General features: G+C 45.7%; 1 protein-coding gene across 1 annotated transcript; it reads right to left on the reverse strand.

Moving 5' to 3' along the window:
• Nucleotides 1–2,629: 2,629 nt before the first annotated feature.
• cyb5r1 (cytochrome b5 reductase 1) lies at nucleotides 2,630–15,669 on the reverse strand. The gene is made up of 9 exons (XM_088639921.1): nucleotides 15,505–15,669; nucleotides 10,214–10,363; nucleotides 9,665–9,737; nucleotides 9,139–9,245; nucleotides 8,861–8,990; nucleotides 7,574–7,657; nucleotides 6,503–6,588; nucleotides 5,704–5,803; nucleotides 2,630–4,469 (listed from the first exon to the last, which is right to left on the reverse strand). The coding sequence occupies exons 1-9, from the start codon at nucleotides 15,517–15,519 to the stop codon at nucleotides 4,297–4,299; spliced, it is 918 nt and encodes a 305-aa protein (XP_088496047.1). The 5' UTR covers nucleotides 15,520–15,669; the 3' UTR covers nucleotides 2,630–4,296.
• Between the last annotated feature and the right edge of the window lie 966 nt (nucleotides 15,670–16,635).

Raw genomic sequence — 16,635 nt, forward strand, 5'->3', positions numbered from 1 at the left:
CCACTGATAGCTGGTATGTAGTGAGCGTGTTGGCACACTATGGCTGCCATCGCATCCAGGTGGATGCTGCACATTTGTTGTGCTGGAGGGGAGTCCCCATTACCTGTAAAACGCTTTGAGTGGAGTGTCCAGAAAAGCCCTATGTAAGTGTAGGCAATTATTATTATCACAGCAGCCATATCACCCTGCAACTCACAACTGGGAACCCACTGAAGCTCAGCAGGTGTGAGCCTGGTCAGTACCTGGATGGGAGACCTCCTGGGAAAAACTAAGGTTGCTGCTGGAAGAGGTGTTAGTGGGGCCAGCAGGGGGCGCTCACCCTGTGGTCCATGTGGGTCCTAATGCCCCAGTATAGTGACGGGGACACTATACTGTAAAACAGGTGCCGTCCTTCGGATGAGATGTAAAACCGAGGTCCTGACTCTCTGTGGTCATTAAAAAAAAAAATCCCAGGGCGCTTCTCGAAAAGAGTAGGGGTGTAACCCCGGTGTCCTGGCCAAATTTCCAATTGGCCCTTACCAATCATGGCCTCCTAATAATCCCCCTCTATGAATTGGCTACATTACTCTGCTCTCCTCCCCACTGATAGCTGATGTGTGGTGAGCGTTCTGCCGTCGCATCATCCAGGTGGATGCTGCACATTGGTGGTGGTGGAGGGGAGTCCCCATTACCTGTAAAGCGCTTTGAGTGGAGTGTCCAGAAAAGCGCTATATAAGTGTAAGCAATTATTATTATTATTATTATTAAATAAAAAACAACAATTTGTGTCTCATCTGACCACAACAACTTTAGCCACATGTTTGCAGCATCTTGAATATGTTGTTGCAAACTCCATGCAGGGTTATGGATGGGTTTGCCGGCTAGCAGAGGTTAGTTTTGTCTACTGATGGGGATATTGTTGGCTTTTGGATATTTATTGCCATCTGAGACATAGAACTCTGCAGCTCTTTCAAAGTTGGCCTCACAGTACTCTTCCTCCCCTGATTCCTTCTTGCCCAATTGCTCAGTTAGGAGGGACGATCTGATCTAGGCAGTGTCTAGGTAGTGCAATACAACTTTCACTCAGTAACAAACTTCAACCGTGCTCAGATGTATCGTCAGCAAACCCTTTTGAAGAGTATTCAAAATATTTCTAATCTTTTCCCTTTCTAAAACTTTATCCCCGAGATGGTCTAAAAAGTTGCTTTGTTTTAATGTTTGAACCTTTGCTTGAAATTCACTACCTGACCGGGGGACCTCAAAGAGACGGATGTATTTATTCTGAAAGATTTTGATTATTAATGGAGTTTATAAGGTGTTAAATGTAATGTCCCGGTGTTACTGTAAGCTTAAAATCATGTCCTGCAATTGTTTTTTATTTGCCCTAAATTAATTTTGTTAAAGACGTATCTGTAGTTGTCAGATTTACAATTATAAGATCAACAATTCTACAAAAATAAAGGGGAGCATTTGTTTTATTCTTGAACCTAATTGAACCCAGAATTAATCCAGTCTTTTTCTCAAAGAAGCAAAGGTATCACCGTCAACTGTATGGCTGGGTAGCTTGTTCCACTCTCCCATCACTCTTTGTGTTAAGTTGTACCTCCTGCTCCATTTTAATAGGACTTCCCTGCTGTGCTCAAATTTTCAACTAGCCTACAACTGTTAATAGTAGTGACATATTCCACCACACATCCTCCTGTTGTGGAATAATAGGTTATGTGTAGGGCTGCTTGCTCATTATGACGATTATGATCATTATTAACTGAGCCAACCTCTGGACAGTCCACAGTAAATTAAACAAGACGATACAATGTAAGTCTCGTACTGTACAGCTATAAACCTTAGTGCCTGACCGTAGTATTAGAAAGGTGATCTTATGTTTGAGAGGCCGAGGTGCAAGAGCAAGGGTTAGGAAACCTTCTAAGCAGACAGCTCTACAATGCTACATCACACCTGCTCCCAAAATAACAGAACTGGCCCATTCCTCACTGTGCCTAATGCAATTGACAATTATCCTGATATATGTAAAAGTTTATTCCATGCTGAAAAGAGAAGACAAGAAGGGGAGGAAGACCCCACAGCCAAAATGTTATCTTCTCTTTTCAGCATAGAATAAACCTTTACTTGTTCCTTTACAGCCTACGCATGCTGATGCAGCTCCCTGCTTGAACTTATCCTGATATATGATCCATCATGCCAAGCTCACAGCTATGGGGCACAAACGTGTGCATTTGGTCGCTCTCCAGATTATGTTGCATAATGAAGGCTTTATACATATTTTATTGATCAGTTTTGCAATAAATTACAGTTCTGTAGAATAAGCATCTGTGGAAATATAGCAGAGTTGAGATCAGGTTAAGGTCTAGGCTGAGTTATTAATTTTCTACTGAGTCAACATTATGAATGAGTCGACGGGTGGTCTTTACACAGAGAGTTGAGGGAGTATGAATCGGCTGAACCGCCGATACCCCTTTCAAGCAACGTCTGAATGAGATCCGGAGATCAATCCTGTGATCTAACTAGCAATCAGGCTAAACTAGCCAAACACTCTCCTGTCCCCTGTCCTTATATGTTACTGTTCTGCTCCAAGCGTAGACATGTGAAAAGTACTGAACAGTGCAAAGAAATCACAACAAAACCAACCACATTTGAGCATTCAAACATTTTATTATGGCATGACGCCAGAAAAACAAAAGGCACCTTTGTCATCACTGAGGCACAGCCTTGACGGCAGCTTCCATTGCCAGACTGAGATCAATCACCAAGCTGCCATCTCAATCGGTTTTAGAAATTAGAGCCACGACTACTATTGAAACAGATTTCCAAAAGCACTATACCACCTAGTTTTACCAGTAAGACAGCGAGCCACTCAGATCAATCACTAGTGACCGCAGTGTTCATGAAACTGCTGGTTTCTTTAAAAAAAAAATATCCTTACAACATTTATTCTGTAGCTCCACACCTCAGACAGCACAGAACCAATATCCAGAAACACCAGGATTTGAAAATGTGTGGGATTAACACAGCAGTTTTAAGGAACTGAAGAGAAGGTGCATAGTCGATCGATAAACGGGATAGTCAAAGCACTGAGCTCAGTGAGAGGCTTACACATTAGGTAAATTATGCAGGTAGATTACTATTATCCACCCAGAGCAACAAAAAAACATCAGTGCGCATGTCATTTTCTCATCCTTTCACTCATTCTTAGTACTGACCCATGTTTTGTGAGCGGCGGCAAACAATTTAAGAAAAAGTGTCCAGCTGGCAGGATGAGAAGCCTATCATGCTTTTGCGCTCCTTGAGAAACGACTCCAAGCACGACCTCTGTACCTTCTAATGAGCCACATCCACAACAGGATCCCTTGCTCACACTGGAGTGCTAAGAAAAAAAAGAGCTCAAGCACAGCGCAGTTCAGACATGTACAGACAGACGTTACTGACCTTCAGTCCATCATGCCCAAGACACCGTGCCAGTTTTAACTAAAGCAGAAACCCGTGTCCTGAGTGCAGGACACACATTTCTGGGCAGTATTATTTAATTCCGGTGCATATATGTTTGCAGAGCTTTTACTACGAAACCCTCTCCAGATCACTGAGACAAGCTTCTGGAAACACCACGACAGCTCTGGGATGAAGAATCTGCTCTGACTCAGAGGAAAGAGGCTGTGATGCTCTCATACTTCACCACAGGAGGGCCCCACCATCTAGAAACACTTGTGTGCCAGTACTCTTCTCATATTCCTAAAATGTGCCTTTCAACATCTAGTGTCGCGTCGGAAAGTGGTCTTGTTCCAAAGCAGAATTTTGTGAATGAGTACCCAACCTTCCAGTCTCTCCTCTGCGCTGCCCCCCGTGCAACACTACAGAGGATGCAGGGAAACTCCAAAACGACCTCCGTTTTGAATGACCACATGGACCTTTGGGTTCAAGCCCCAGAGCAGAGCGGTTTCGCAGAACTATGGAATATTAAAACAATAAAACAGAAAAATGACCCATCACCAACAGGCGCAGGCTTCGCCCTGCTTGAGCTGCCCTTAACGCCAGGCGCCATCCAGCTAAACAGATGACAGAACAGCAGAAGAAAGTTAGCAGAGATGGTGGGGGGTGGGGTGGGATGGGTAGGATGGCTGCAGCTTAAAACACAGAATAGAGTTTGGAAATCCACAGAACATCCGACAGGTGAAAATCCCCCCCAGCACATTTCTCCAGACTTTAAAAAAAGGCCCTTTTAACAGTAAATATTACAGATGTGTTGTGATTAATGCCCTGCTGTGGTTAGTGGATGCGTATCGGGCCCGACCCGAGGTCCGGAGTCTAGTAGGTGAAGCGCTGAGCTTGCCGGTAACCCAGCTTGTCCAGGCTGGGGTTGCAGGCGAACTGGATCATGGGCGGCGGGCCGCATATCAGCACCAGGGTGTCGTCGCTGGGAGGGGGGAGGTGCTGCTGGATCATGTCGGCGCTGATAAAGCCCTGGCTGAAGTCCCAGACTGAGAGGAGGGGGAGGAGCAGAGAGACACGGCTCAGCGGGCGGAGAGACGACCCCTGGTGGCATCAGCGTGCCCTCAGGACACTTTGAGGAAGGATGGGATTTGAATGGAACGAGTACAGTGATTAAGCCATTGATGCTTACTGTTAATAGCAGTGACCTTCACGTCATAAGATTACAACAATTCCTGAAAGTCCCTGGTGACTGCAGAAGGGAGCACGTACCCCGTTTCTGCAAATTGTCTGTGCATGTGAAGAAATCAGTGGGCTATGTTTCCTGCCACTGCCTCCCTCCATGAAAACATGTGCGGAATATTGTTAAAATGTAAAGTGTAAACTAAACGTGTAAAACCAGTGCGAGCACTTACAATACTGTATTAAAATGGCAAGACTGAAGAAATGAACTTGACAAAATCCACAGCTGACTGTACTGGTGTGCTGTGATTGGTTGGGTCATCAAGTTATCTTGCAGGATCTAGTGCCACAGTGGTACTGTGATGCCGAGCTCTAAAAAAGCATATACAATCAAAGGCTAAGCGCACAGATCCTGATGCTGCTTATGACAGGATTCTAGTGAACAAGATCTTGCATCTTATGTCCTAAATGTTTTATTTTTTTGCAGTGCCCTATTATGGTAAAATGACTGACCCTCACGGTTCAGACCAGCAATGCTCGTGAGCGGTTTGCCTGCCCACATTGGCTGTAGGAACACTAGATCAGTTTGCTCAGGGATGTAGAATCAACATTGATCTCAGCAAATGTGGGGCACGTCATTTACCTGTTGCAACTTTACAATCCCATCTTATCTCAAAGCCTCTTGAGAATTGCAGGCCATACTCTCACTGTTTCAGAGTCCTGCCCTGCTGTCTTTTTGTTCAAATGATGGGACAGCAATGTCAGGAGTGAACAGCAGAGGGAGCTGTAGGCCTCTGAGACAGTAAGAGATATTAGCTGCTCTGCCAGCAGAGTATTATTAATTAGGAACAATACCGGAAAGTAACACCTGTTGTAATGCACACTAAATCACAAATGATCCTGAAACAAACATAAACAGGAAAAATACATAACAGCAAATTGTGATCATTTCCAATATCACCAACATTATCAGTGTGGGAAAATTATGTTAATTACTCATTATTTAGTATTGAATAGTGCAGTGTAAAACATCAGTCATGGTCTCTGAGCCACACTCCAAACACTGACCCGCTGCCCTGCCTGCACTGTCAGTCAGCCTACCTTCAGGAGCCCTGTCCACAGTGAACCAGAGCTTGAAGCGCTCTGGGTGTCGGACCTGGATCTCCTCCAGCTCGTCCTGAAGCAGAACGTCCTTCTCCGTCTGCCGGTCAGACACACAACCAGTTAGACGCCATCGAGAAGTGCCCAGTGCCCCATGCTGCCCCCTGCAGTGCTCTGGAGGCTACTGACAGGAAGCTGCTGTTCTACTGCAAATCCCACAGCTCCCAACCCCCCCAAAAAAACTGACAATATCCCTCACACCCCCGCCACAAATCTAACAGCTTGTGCTCATGCATGCAGTACAGATAATCGGTGACTCCAATCTGCAATTATTAACAGTCTCAGTGGGGGGTTTTAATACATGAGCCAGGTGAGCTACACCTTCACTAAGGTTGGGTCCTCCTCCTTGCTGACCATTTCAATGTCTCCCTCAGACCTGTTTGCAGAATGTGACACGGCACCATTAGGAGCGCACTTGTACGGCAGTCTGAGACACGTCTGAATGCTCAGGGCAAACCCCTCCTCAGTGCTTTGTCAGCTCCAGCGATCTTGAGAGCTGCTGACACCTGCCAAATGGCCATTCGAAATCTCTAAGTGCTGGCAATGGGGGTGTTGGCTTCCACTGAGCACTGCCTGGCTCAGCATGAGCCCGTGCCTCTGCACAGTGTCGAGACAGCCCTGGGGCTGCAGGAGGGGGGGGGGGTCTCTGTGGAAGCCAGCGGGTGCTGCCATGGAGGAGTGGGCGGAGATGTGCATTAAAGCGGGGTACGGTGTAACGGGGGCGACAGGGGGTGCTGACCTGGTTGGCGAAGAGAAGGTGGCAGACAGTTTTGTCAGTGGGGTCCTTCATGATGGCGCGGATCAACTGCAACATCGGGGTGATTCCTGCACGGAGAAAAAAAATCTGAGATTAAAGCAATCTGAGAGAACAGCTTACTGCTATACGGTACTTCATGCAGACTGCAAGCACACACAGAACACCGACAAAGACAGAGACCAAAGGGGTCAGAGGGCAAAGTTCACCTGCTGCTGAACGGTGCTCCCCAGAATGCATCACATACTGCCCCACTACCAAACCCTGTGAACACTTAGCGCACATACAAATATTACAGGCTGTTAAGTTACTATTTGCTCACCTACACCAGGTGTTCCCCAACCCTGGTCTTGGATACCCAGACACCTGCCAGGTTTTTTTCCAGCCAAGTTGTGAGTTACGCCATTGATTTTGGAATTGATTAAATAGCAGGATTAATCTGAATGTTTTCAGATTGTAAACCTATGAGAGGGAGCCTTTTAACTATTGAATTTCTTAATTAAAAACAAATCCCAAAGTGCAGTTGAAAAAGTACTTCCAAATGTTGAAATCAACTGGCTGATTCATTCAATTAGGTAATTGAGCTCAGCTGGAATGAAAACCAACTCCAGGACAAGGACTGGGAACCTCTGACCTCCACATTCATCCTTTCTTGAGCTTGGCAAACAAAAAAGCAATAGATCTTAATTCAAGTTTATATTACATCAACCTAATTAAAAACAACAAAGATCCACGTTTTTTCTGAAGTATATTTGAAGGCCATGAGCTTCATGTAACTGTATAAGAAAATCTGTGATATCCAGATCAGAATGACGGGACTCCTTAAAACATACCGCACCACAAAACCGGACATCTGAACAGAACACAGCATTTACACCCAGGGCTATAAAGTTTCTAACAAAGTTTCCAAAAACATAGTTTCAAGAACCTGCCTATTTTGAAAGCTTTCCAGGATTTGTACCCTGTAAATGAATCTGATCTGTAATATGTCATATTTTTACACAGGAGCTGTTGACAGCTGGATTGATCACGTTGTCAGGCATGCTGGTACAATACCTGTGCCCCCGGCAATCAGCCCCACGGCGCTGGCGTTCTTGATATCTGGTTGGGACTTCTTATCTGGCTGCACTGCAAACTGACCTGTGAAGTGAACAATGGGGAGATTTGTGAGCCACAGAGACTGTGCTCATCAGTAAAAGCCAGAAAGATTCCCTGTGTGTAACACAACCCCCCCCAGAGGCAAACACTCCCACTGCCTTTCCAGAACTCTCATTTTAACGGCTGGAGTCTGGAATTGTAGCCTACAATGTTTATTTTTATATAAACAGGATCTAAGAGGGTGGTAGCTTTTAAAATATTTGTTTTTGCAGTAAGTCAGCCTAGTCTATAAACTTTCAATCAAGATGTGGGCAGTAGACGTCTTCTAACACAAATGTATTTTTTTTCGCACTGCACCTTCACAAGCAGTAACTATACGTGTGTTTAGGAATTATTTTTAGAAGGCAGGCATAAAAAAAACAAACTTGGGCTTAACTTGCTTGGCTAAGGATTAAACCTTGTAAGTGGAGGCTGGGACCCCTGTACAGAGTGAGAAGTTAACCAGGGGCAGCTGTACAGGTGGAGATGGAGTAAAGGAGGGATCCAAAAAGACAATGGAAAGAAGAGAGAAGGGCTTCCTGTGGTCTTTATAGCTTTACAGGAAGTGATGTCACAGAGGATTAGGAGCTAGAGCAGTTGAAGTGAAGAATAACTCGGTTGCTGACATCCCTCCTGAACATTCATTAAAAACTCCATTTAAAAGTCATGGGTGACAAAATAAACAGGAAATATGAAGAGCCTGAAATTACTTACAAGGTAGTTATAAAGTCTTGCACTCACCTCTGAGAAGAATGCTTTAGATTATGTTCGCTAAATGAGGTTATAATATATATTCTACTAAAAATCAATTAGGGATAAACTGTGGAATGATAATGATAATGTATCAACTGATGCTTTCTGTAGTGATGAGGCTAGGGACAAGATGAATACTACTGCACTATAATTTGCCAGAACCTCCATTTTTTCACTGGTGATTAACAGAATATCTATGGATTTACAAGTTACAGTAGTTATCTCCACCCACCCACCAGCAGTACAGAGAGCAGTACTCTCTGTCCTGCTGGATCACAAGCTCTTGATCACAGCTGTGAACTCTGTGAGCACTTCTCAGAGATGACTGATAAACACCGCACCTCACACACACCAGAAAGAGGTCCACTGTGGGCGTAATGACCCCATGGGGGTCTTGTGTGTTTCCTCACAGACAGGGGGTGTACTGAGAGGGAGATATTGAGGTCTCAGTACCGTGGCCCTTGTATTCCAGCAGGCCCCCTGGCCCCCTGAAGTCCACCACGTCTCTGATCTGCAGGCTCTCCAGGTACTGAGACATCTTGCCTCCTTCCGGGAACTTGGGGTTGACATTCTTGAAGTAGATCTGTGGAGGACAGGGGTCTGATCAAAAGAGCGCCGTGACGTTTTCACAGGAGCTCTGCTTCAGCTGCCACGGCCGCGGAGCTGGCCGCCGGACTTCGGGAAGGGGCGGGTGAGCAGCTGGCGCCCCCCGTTGAAGGTGCGGTCAGTACCTTCACCACCAGGTCCACAAAGCCCTTGTCATCATCGCTGGACACGGGGGTGTAAGGACGCACCACCAGGTTGCCATCAATTCGAGCGGATAGATACACATGCTTCCCTGGAAGAGGCAACAGCACACCGTCACATAGCGCACGATATGCCGGACTGTTGAGGAACACGAAGCAAAGACAATGGCAGCTCATGCTACACGAGTAGGCACTAGAGGATACATGCAAATCACAACAAGCTCATACAGGCGTCACGTCTCTATGCCACCTAGTGTGTCCTGTCTTTGTGGTGTTAGTGCCCTGTGGCATTCTGGTACTCTCCTTTTTATGTGTGTACCATATTTCATTACTGCATCCACAATACTCTCGTCTGACTAGGCCAGCTGACGTCACAAGTGCCCTGTGTATGTAGAGTATGTATTTAGTGAATATACGTGAAGCTCCAGAGCTACGTCATCAAGCCCCGTTTTGCTTCAGACCCTTAGGGCCTCTCTCTGAAACAGGGCCACGAGGCGCCTGAAGGGCGTACCGACGGGGAGGCCCAGGATGTGGTCCGGCGTGGGCAGGGCGAAGCGGAACTTCCTGGTGTCGTGACTGATCACCTGCGGAGAAAAGCCACAGTGAGGGGAGCCGCAGCACAGACACCTGGGAAAACAAACACGGACCGTCGCACTGAGCCCGCTGCGCCTTTCCCCCATGGCAGCACCAGACTCCCAGCGAACCAAACACCAGTCCCCTCAAGCAGATTTCCTGAAAATGCACCCCTGCGGGAATACAGTACTTTGGATGTAATGGAATTGAATTATTGAATTAAAAAGTTTAAACTGCCAGGAGGGAACCTTAAGTCATGGTCTCCAAAGATCATGCGACATTGTTTCACCTTCGTGGTACTGTTTTACTGTTGAGAAACACAGTCATGTCAGTTTGTCGAGTGTGCCGAGTTTGGTGGGTGCCCTGCCCTGACTCTAATACGTAACGACAGGCCAACAGCCTTCAAAACACCATGTGCCATTATTTCCCAGTCCTCCATGTCAGTTTCCTGTAAGTCAGGGTTGAAGACATCTGTACGGGCTAATACCACTTTGTCAATGAGCCTCAGCTGGTACTTGACGTTGGGGTCAAGCAGGGTCACCGGCGCCTTCTTCTTCCTGCCCAGCAGGTAGCTGCCCACGAAGTAGCCCACTGTGGAGAGGACGGCCACCCCCACTGCCACCAGCACCCCTGTGGTCTGGACAAAGAGAGAGAGAAGTGGAGGCAGAAATACAGAGACTGGAGTGAAAACGTTTGCGCTGGAGCCATGAGCGTAACACAAGCAAGAACAGAGCTCATATTACCTACTATTAATAAAACAGACTACATTGTATTGTTCAGGTTTTGCCAGCTGAAGGCTCCATCTGTCTAGAAGGCAACAGTTGGTCCTGGATTTTTCCAGAGTTGTTACTTTGTTCCAAGTAAAGTAAAATTGTATGAACAGATATGAAGCTAAAATCCAACTAAATACTAACAGTATGCTCATATACTTCAGCAGTGTAATTTTGACAAATAAATGACTACACTTCTGTCCGGGAGGAGAGAGGATTCTAGTATTGTTACCAAGGTACCAAAGAACACACAAAGTCCATGTTGGAGAGACAGACGATTCAGTATAGTAGGGTCTGGACATTTGCAAATTTAAAATTCAGGAATTCGTTTACTGGTGATTTGGGCTGGCTGAAGGGGTCTTGGAAGAAAAGCAGAAGAGGATGAAATTGAGCCAAAGGTTGTCAAGCACAACTAGTGAGTGAGTCTCTCCCTGCCCCCTGCCCAGGTACCTACTACCCAGCATCTGTGGTCTTGTGTTTGTACTGTAACGATTGCCCCGGTTCTCTGTCCACAGTGACGGTAATGATTTTAGCTGATTACTATAGGTTTGTGATTACTGTTGTTTGTTTTAGTTAACCAGGGTCATTTTAATTAACTTATACCAATACATCCAACCATTTTTAAACTGCTTAATCCAATCCAGGCAAGGGAGCTGGAGCCTATCTCTGGAACTAATGGGTACAAGGCAGGATAGACCCTGGAAGGAATGACAGTCCGTCACGGGACACACGCAGACACAAACACTGACACGCACATACTAAAGAAGGCTGCACGCCCAAAACGTTGTGTTTCCTTTCTTCTCTTTTCAGCATGGAATAAATCTTTTACTTCTTCCTTTGCAGCTTACGCATGCTGATGCAACTGCCTACTTGAACTACTCACACACAAGCCAATTAACCCACCAGTATATCTTTGGACTGTGGGAGGAAATCGAAGCACCTGGAGGAAACCCTTTCAAACACTGGGGGGGAACATACAAACTCTCTGCAGATAGCTCACCAGGGCTAGTACTGCAGGGCACTAATGCTAACCACTGCACCATCGTGCCACCACAAATGCACTCAAAGCCATTAAAATAAAAAGAAAACATGGACGTTTTGGGTGGTTCTGAGAAGGCAACACTACAGGAATGCAGGATAACCTTTCAAACGAAGTACTGTGTTGTTAAACGTCACTTCTTATATACTTCACATCTGGTAAACTCGGGGGAGCACCCCAGCTTTAGCCTGGAAACACACGAAAGAGCAGGTAGTGGTCAAACAAGCCAGAAACACTTACAGCTTGCGAGTGTAACTTTGGACCACGAAAGAAGCCCCACTTGGCTTCTGAACCATGACCAGATGGTTGTGCTTCACCTTGAAGTGTGATTGCCAAAATCCCACTGTTGAGCCTCAGTCTTGAGCAGCCAGGAGGCTGTAAACAGACTCGCTCAGCAGCTATATATGGTCATTTTGGAGGGTGGCGAGCTGTGAATGTGAGTCAAGGGTGACTCACATGCGAGCTGCTGGCTGGCTCTGTCGCAGCTCTATTTCTGTTTCTCGTGTGAGGGCATCAGGCTGCTCAGTTCACTACAGCTCTCTGCTTCTCTACAGCGCTCGTGCACAGTGTCTTTCCGTTCCGTCTAGAACCCATACACAGCAGAAGTAACGGCTCTGGCAGAGGCAAAAAGCATGCCACACAACACCACGCACAGACCAGAGCTGACAAACATTTGGTCTGGCCGAAGGGGTTCCTGGAAGAAGAGCAGAAGGGGATGAAATCGAGCGAAAGGTTGTGAAGCACAACTAGGGACTGAGTCTCTCCCTGCACCCTTCATCACAGTATCTCATAACTTGGTCTTGTGCATTGGTGGTGCGGTGGCTCTGTGGCTAAGGATCTGCTCCTGTGGCTGGAAGGTTGCCAGTTCGTATCCTGCGGTTGGCAGAGGAATCCTACTCTGATGGGCCCCTGAGCAAGGCCCTTAACCCCAACTGCTCCAGAGGCACTGTATAAATGGCTGACCCTGTGCTCTGACCCCAAGCTTCTCTCTGTCTGTGTGTCTCATGAAGAGCAAGCTGGGGTATGTGAAAAGACAAATTCCTAATACAATAATCTGTATATGGCTAAAAAAGTGATCTTATCTTATCTTTGCAGAGCCTGATGCAGATGATCAGGCATGTTTTGGGTACAGGGGTGTCACTGTTAAAGCAATGCATTAGTGCTGGTGTACAGCTCCACCTATGGAACTGTGGACTCCTTAAAAACACGCACAGAAAAATTCCACATCTCCAAACTCTTGTCCTTTTGGGACTTCTTGAAAAGGTTGGTTCTTTTCAAGAAAAAAAGCAGGCTGCACAGCCTAAAATTGGATCGATGCACAACTCTGTACAGTAAAGCTTCGTGAAGGTGGGTCTCAAGGGCTGCCGCAGGATTCCTTTATCTTGGTAACAGACACTGAGTGTCAAAAAGGCTCTCACAGAGTCTCAGGAAATAGCCTGTTCCTTTAAATCACAGTCTCAAAATCAAGTAATGGCAGACCCAAAAAACAGAAGGCACTAAACTCTTTGAAACCCCTGCTATACATCCAGTAAAGACATAAGCTTTATGCAAAAATCCAGGAGAAGAAATGTATCCCAGACTTTATGTCTTCCACTCAGCAGAGGCACCACACCCAGCTACAATGAGCAAACACACAGCCCACAGCACCCTTTCGCCCAGGCAGGAGCTTGGCTCCCTTTGAGGACCACACCCAGCGTCCCTGCACGTGCAGAATCTCAGAGTTCGGTGGGCTGCACTACGCCGACACAAGCAGTAATTCTTTCTCTAAAGGTGCTTCCCTTGATATGCCAGCATATTGCTTTATAGGAAGAGGAAACGCATGGCTTTGTCTCCAACTGTACTTGCTTCTCAACAACAAATTCGCCAGTTTCTGTTCTGACTTGCACAGTGGTTTCGAACGCTTTCATTGAAATGCTTGTTTAAACCTGGAGGATGCCTTGCATATGGCACTCACACAAAAGAGAAGCTGGTGGAAAACTGTGTGGCATCATTTCCCTTATTTCAGGACAGACTGGATTTGCACTCGATGCAGATGAGACTGCAACCAGTTCCCCAGACAGAATCGGTAAAGCTCGTTTGAATGGTGCTGCGTAACGGCTTCATAATCCCTTCACAACTGTAGCACAAGGCGTTACAATCACATGCTCTATAGGACCGCAAACGACATAGCAAAGCAGAAGGGGTCATGAATATCTGAGGATCGTTTTTTAGTGCTAGGTACAATGACGATGCTAAATCAAATGTCATGAGCTCTTGTGCGCGTTATGTCATGTGCAAACATCCTGATCCATCTGAGAACGTGGTGCATGCTTGTAGTGCATGTAAAAATAAAACAAAGCTGCACTGACCTACCGATGGAGACACTAAGGTTAAAGCTGGACTCCAGGGAACTGACATCCAAATATCTTGTCCTAAGGAACACTGGAAGCTGTTAAAAGGGGGCAGAGAGCAGCTACTATCTGTGGCAAGACTTTTCCAACCATGAATGCAGTCCACTGTTAAATCCATGAGGACCTGAGTTCTCTTGATTGATCAGATTACTTGTTTGAGTCATCAATACCTTGCTGACTGACCCATAACAGGTGACTGACTGGTATATATCTAAAAGGAAAATACTCGATGACAAAAGAGAACCAATTCCTCAGGAAATAACTGCCCAAGTATTATTTTTTTAGTTTTTGAATGCACTAAGACAATGTGTTGTATCTTGCAAGACATGAGCCGGTTGTTGCAATAACATTATAGTTCTTATGGGTTAACACTGTTATTACAACAACCTGAGCCAGGATTAGAAACAATGCAGGGAGAGGTTCATTTTCTTATGTATTAAACAATTACAGTAGCCTGTTGTACACACATTTCCTCACTAACTGACACTGTCAGCGTTCAGTGCTAATGTGAAGATTCTCTGCAAGGTGCGTGTAAGAAAATACACACAACTTGTTTTTAAAAAAAACACAAAACAGCACAGCTAATTTTTTTTTTATTGTGACATGCTCTCTCTGTCCTTCAGAGGCCAACTCTGAAGGTGAGGACCTTCTTTAATCTTAAAAATTCATTAGACCCGTGTCTTTACCTCTTTAAAATCATCCTTATCAAAACGAATTTATCCTAGAAAGGGATAATGCAGGGCTGTCGTCAATAGAAAAGTAAAATAAGCAATTTGCAAAATTCCAGCAATTGAAAATTAAATTATTAACACTTTTACACAGCAATATGTTTAATTGCATCATATCGCCTGTTCTTTGTAACAAATGAAAAAGTTTCCTTCACTCGAGTTAATTGGACGCACTGCGCCCGTCTGCGGAAAACGTCTCCGCATAGACATCCGTTTGAATACATGGCAACACTGATAACACAGGATCCGCTTTAAAGAAAGTTAAAGAGGAATCCAACACCGTGCGTGTACATTTCAGAAAAAAACCGCCCTGAGAGTGTATGCCCATATCCATTAATTATATTAGCGCCCCCCCCCAAAAAAAACCAACAACTCACTGTATAATTTGTGCATTTGTGGGCGTTATCTAGACATGCAATTCGCAAAAAGCTTAGAAACAAATAAAAAAAATAAAAAATATATCCGTTACTGTGAGGCACATTTACTTTAGAAAACGCGATTAAGCACAAGAATAGCTACGTCTCCGAAATCTTAAAAAAGACCTAAACCTCCACGGAGCAGTTCAAGGCGGACTGGAAAACCGAGCTCGTGATGTCACAAAAATCTCCACCGTCTACAAAAACGCGCACAATTCGCAAAAACTAACATTTTCAGCCGCGCTGCGTTGCAACCTGTGTTGCAGAAGATGAAACTCCGTTTATCGCCTACAGTTTCACGCATTTCCCCCCCAGATTACGCAAGAACTGAGACATCGGGGTTAGTCATGTATCTCTGGCAAGGCTGTGATTGCCCCGCTGGCTGGAGATCTTCAATTAACTCGTTACAAGCGTTGAGAAAAAAAGATCTCTTACCACGCTGTATCCCATCGTTACTCCGTGGATCCTGGATCAACGTCTGTCTGGCACCGCCCGGGTACTGAGACTAAGTGACTCAGCTGTCAAACCCCGAGCATTCCCACACAGCCCGCCTTGATCACACAATCCAGCGAGATGACGCGCTGCTCCTGGTGGAAAACAGGCAATGCGCCACAGGCCGATCTCACAGCGCCGCGCTGAGATCGATCCGGGTACTGCCACGATAAACCAAAAATACAGTTGGCATTGTTTTTTTCAGTACCTCGCTCAAAACATTGACATGAGCCTAAAACACTTTCAAGCTTTAATATTACCCTCTAGGAGACTTTTTTTTTTGCAGCAGAGTTCAACCCAGCAATACTACAAACACAAACATCACCAAGTAATATATTCATATTTATAATAACAATTCCTTACACTTATATAGCACTTTTCTGGACAGTCCACTCAAAGTGCTTTACAGGTAATGGGGACTCCCCTCCACCACCACCAATGTGCAGCATCCACCTGGATGATGCAACAGCAGCCACAGTTTGCAAGTCTCCTCACCACACATCAGCTATCAGTGGGGAGAACAGAGTAATGAAGCCAGTTCAGAGACTAGGATTATTAGGAAGCCATGATTGGTAAAGACCAATGGAAAATGTGGCCAGGACACCAGGGAAGCACAGTACTCTTTTGGAGAAACACCCTGGGATTTTTAATGACCACAGAGAGTCAGGACCTCAGTTTTACATCTCATCTGAAGGATGGTGCCTTTTTACAGAACAGTGTCCCCGTCACTATACTGGGGCATTGGGACCCACATAGACGGCAGGGTGAGTGCCACCTACTGGTAACACTAACACCACTTCCAGCAGCAACCTTAGTTTTTCCCAGCAGCAACCTTAGTTTTTCATCCAGGTACTGACCAGGCTCACACCTGCTGAGCTTCAGTGGGCTGCCAGGTGTGAGTTGCAGAGTGATATAGCTGCTGGCCCTTATGTCTGGGCAAACAGTGTGTTCTTTAATCCCTGCTTACTGTTTCCTGCCTCACTGCATTTTAAAATTTGGATGAGGAGGAGGAAACAGACACAGGAGAAAGACAAACACGCCTGCTCTGACACAGTCCTGGCCCTATATGCAAGA

This window comes from Lepisosteus platostomus, chromosome 7 (assembly GCF_059453375.1).
Source record: "Lepisosteus platostomus isolate fLepPlt1 chromosome 7, fLepPlt1.hap1, whole genome shotgun sequence".
NCBI classification, from domain to species: Eukaryota; Metazoa; Chordata; class Actinopteri; order Semionotiformes; family Lepisosteidae; genus Lepisosteus; species Lepisosteus platostomus.

Bases quoted from the DNA above. Each gene is read 5' to 3' on its own strand.
- cyb5r1 (XM_088639921.1), bottom strand. The intron at 7,658-8,860 runs GTACTGAGACCT...TTCACTTCACAG, and splicing joins GCTGGAATACAAGGGCCACG to GTCAGTTTGCAGTGCAGCCA. The intron at 5,804-6,502 runs GTCAGCACCCCC...TCTGACCGGCAG, and splicing joins ACCTTCTCTTCGCCAACCAG to ACGGAGAAGGACGTTCTGCT.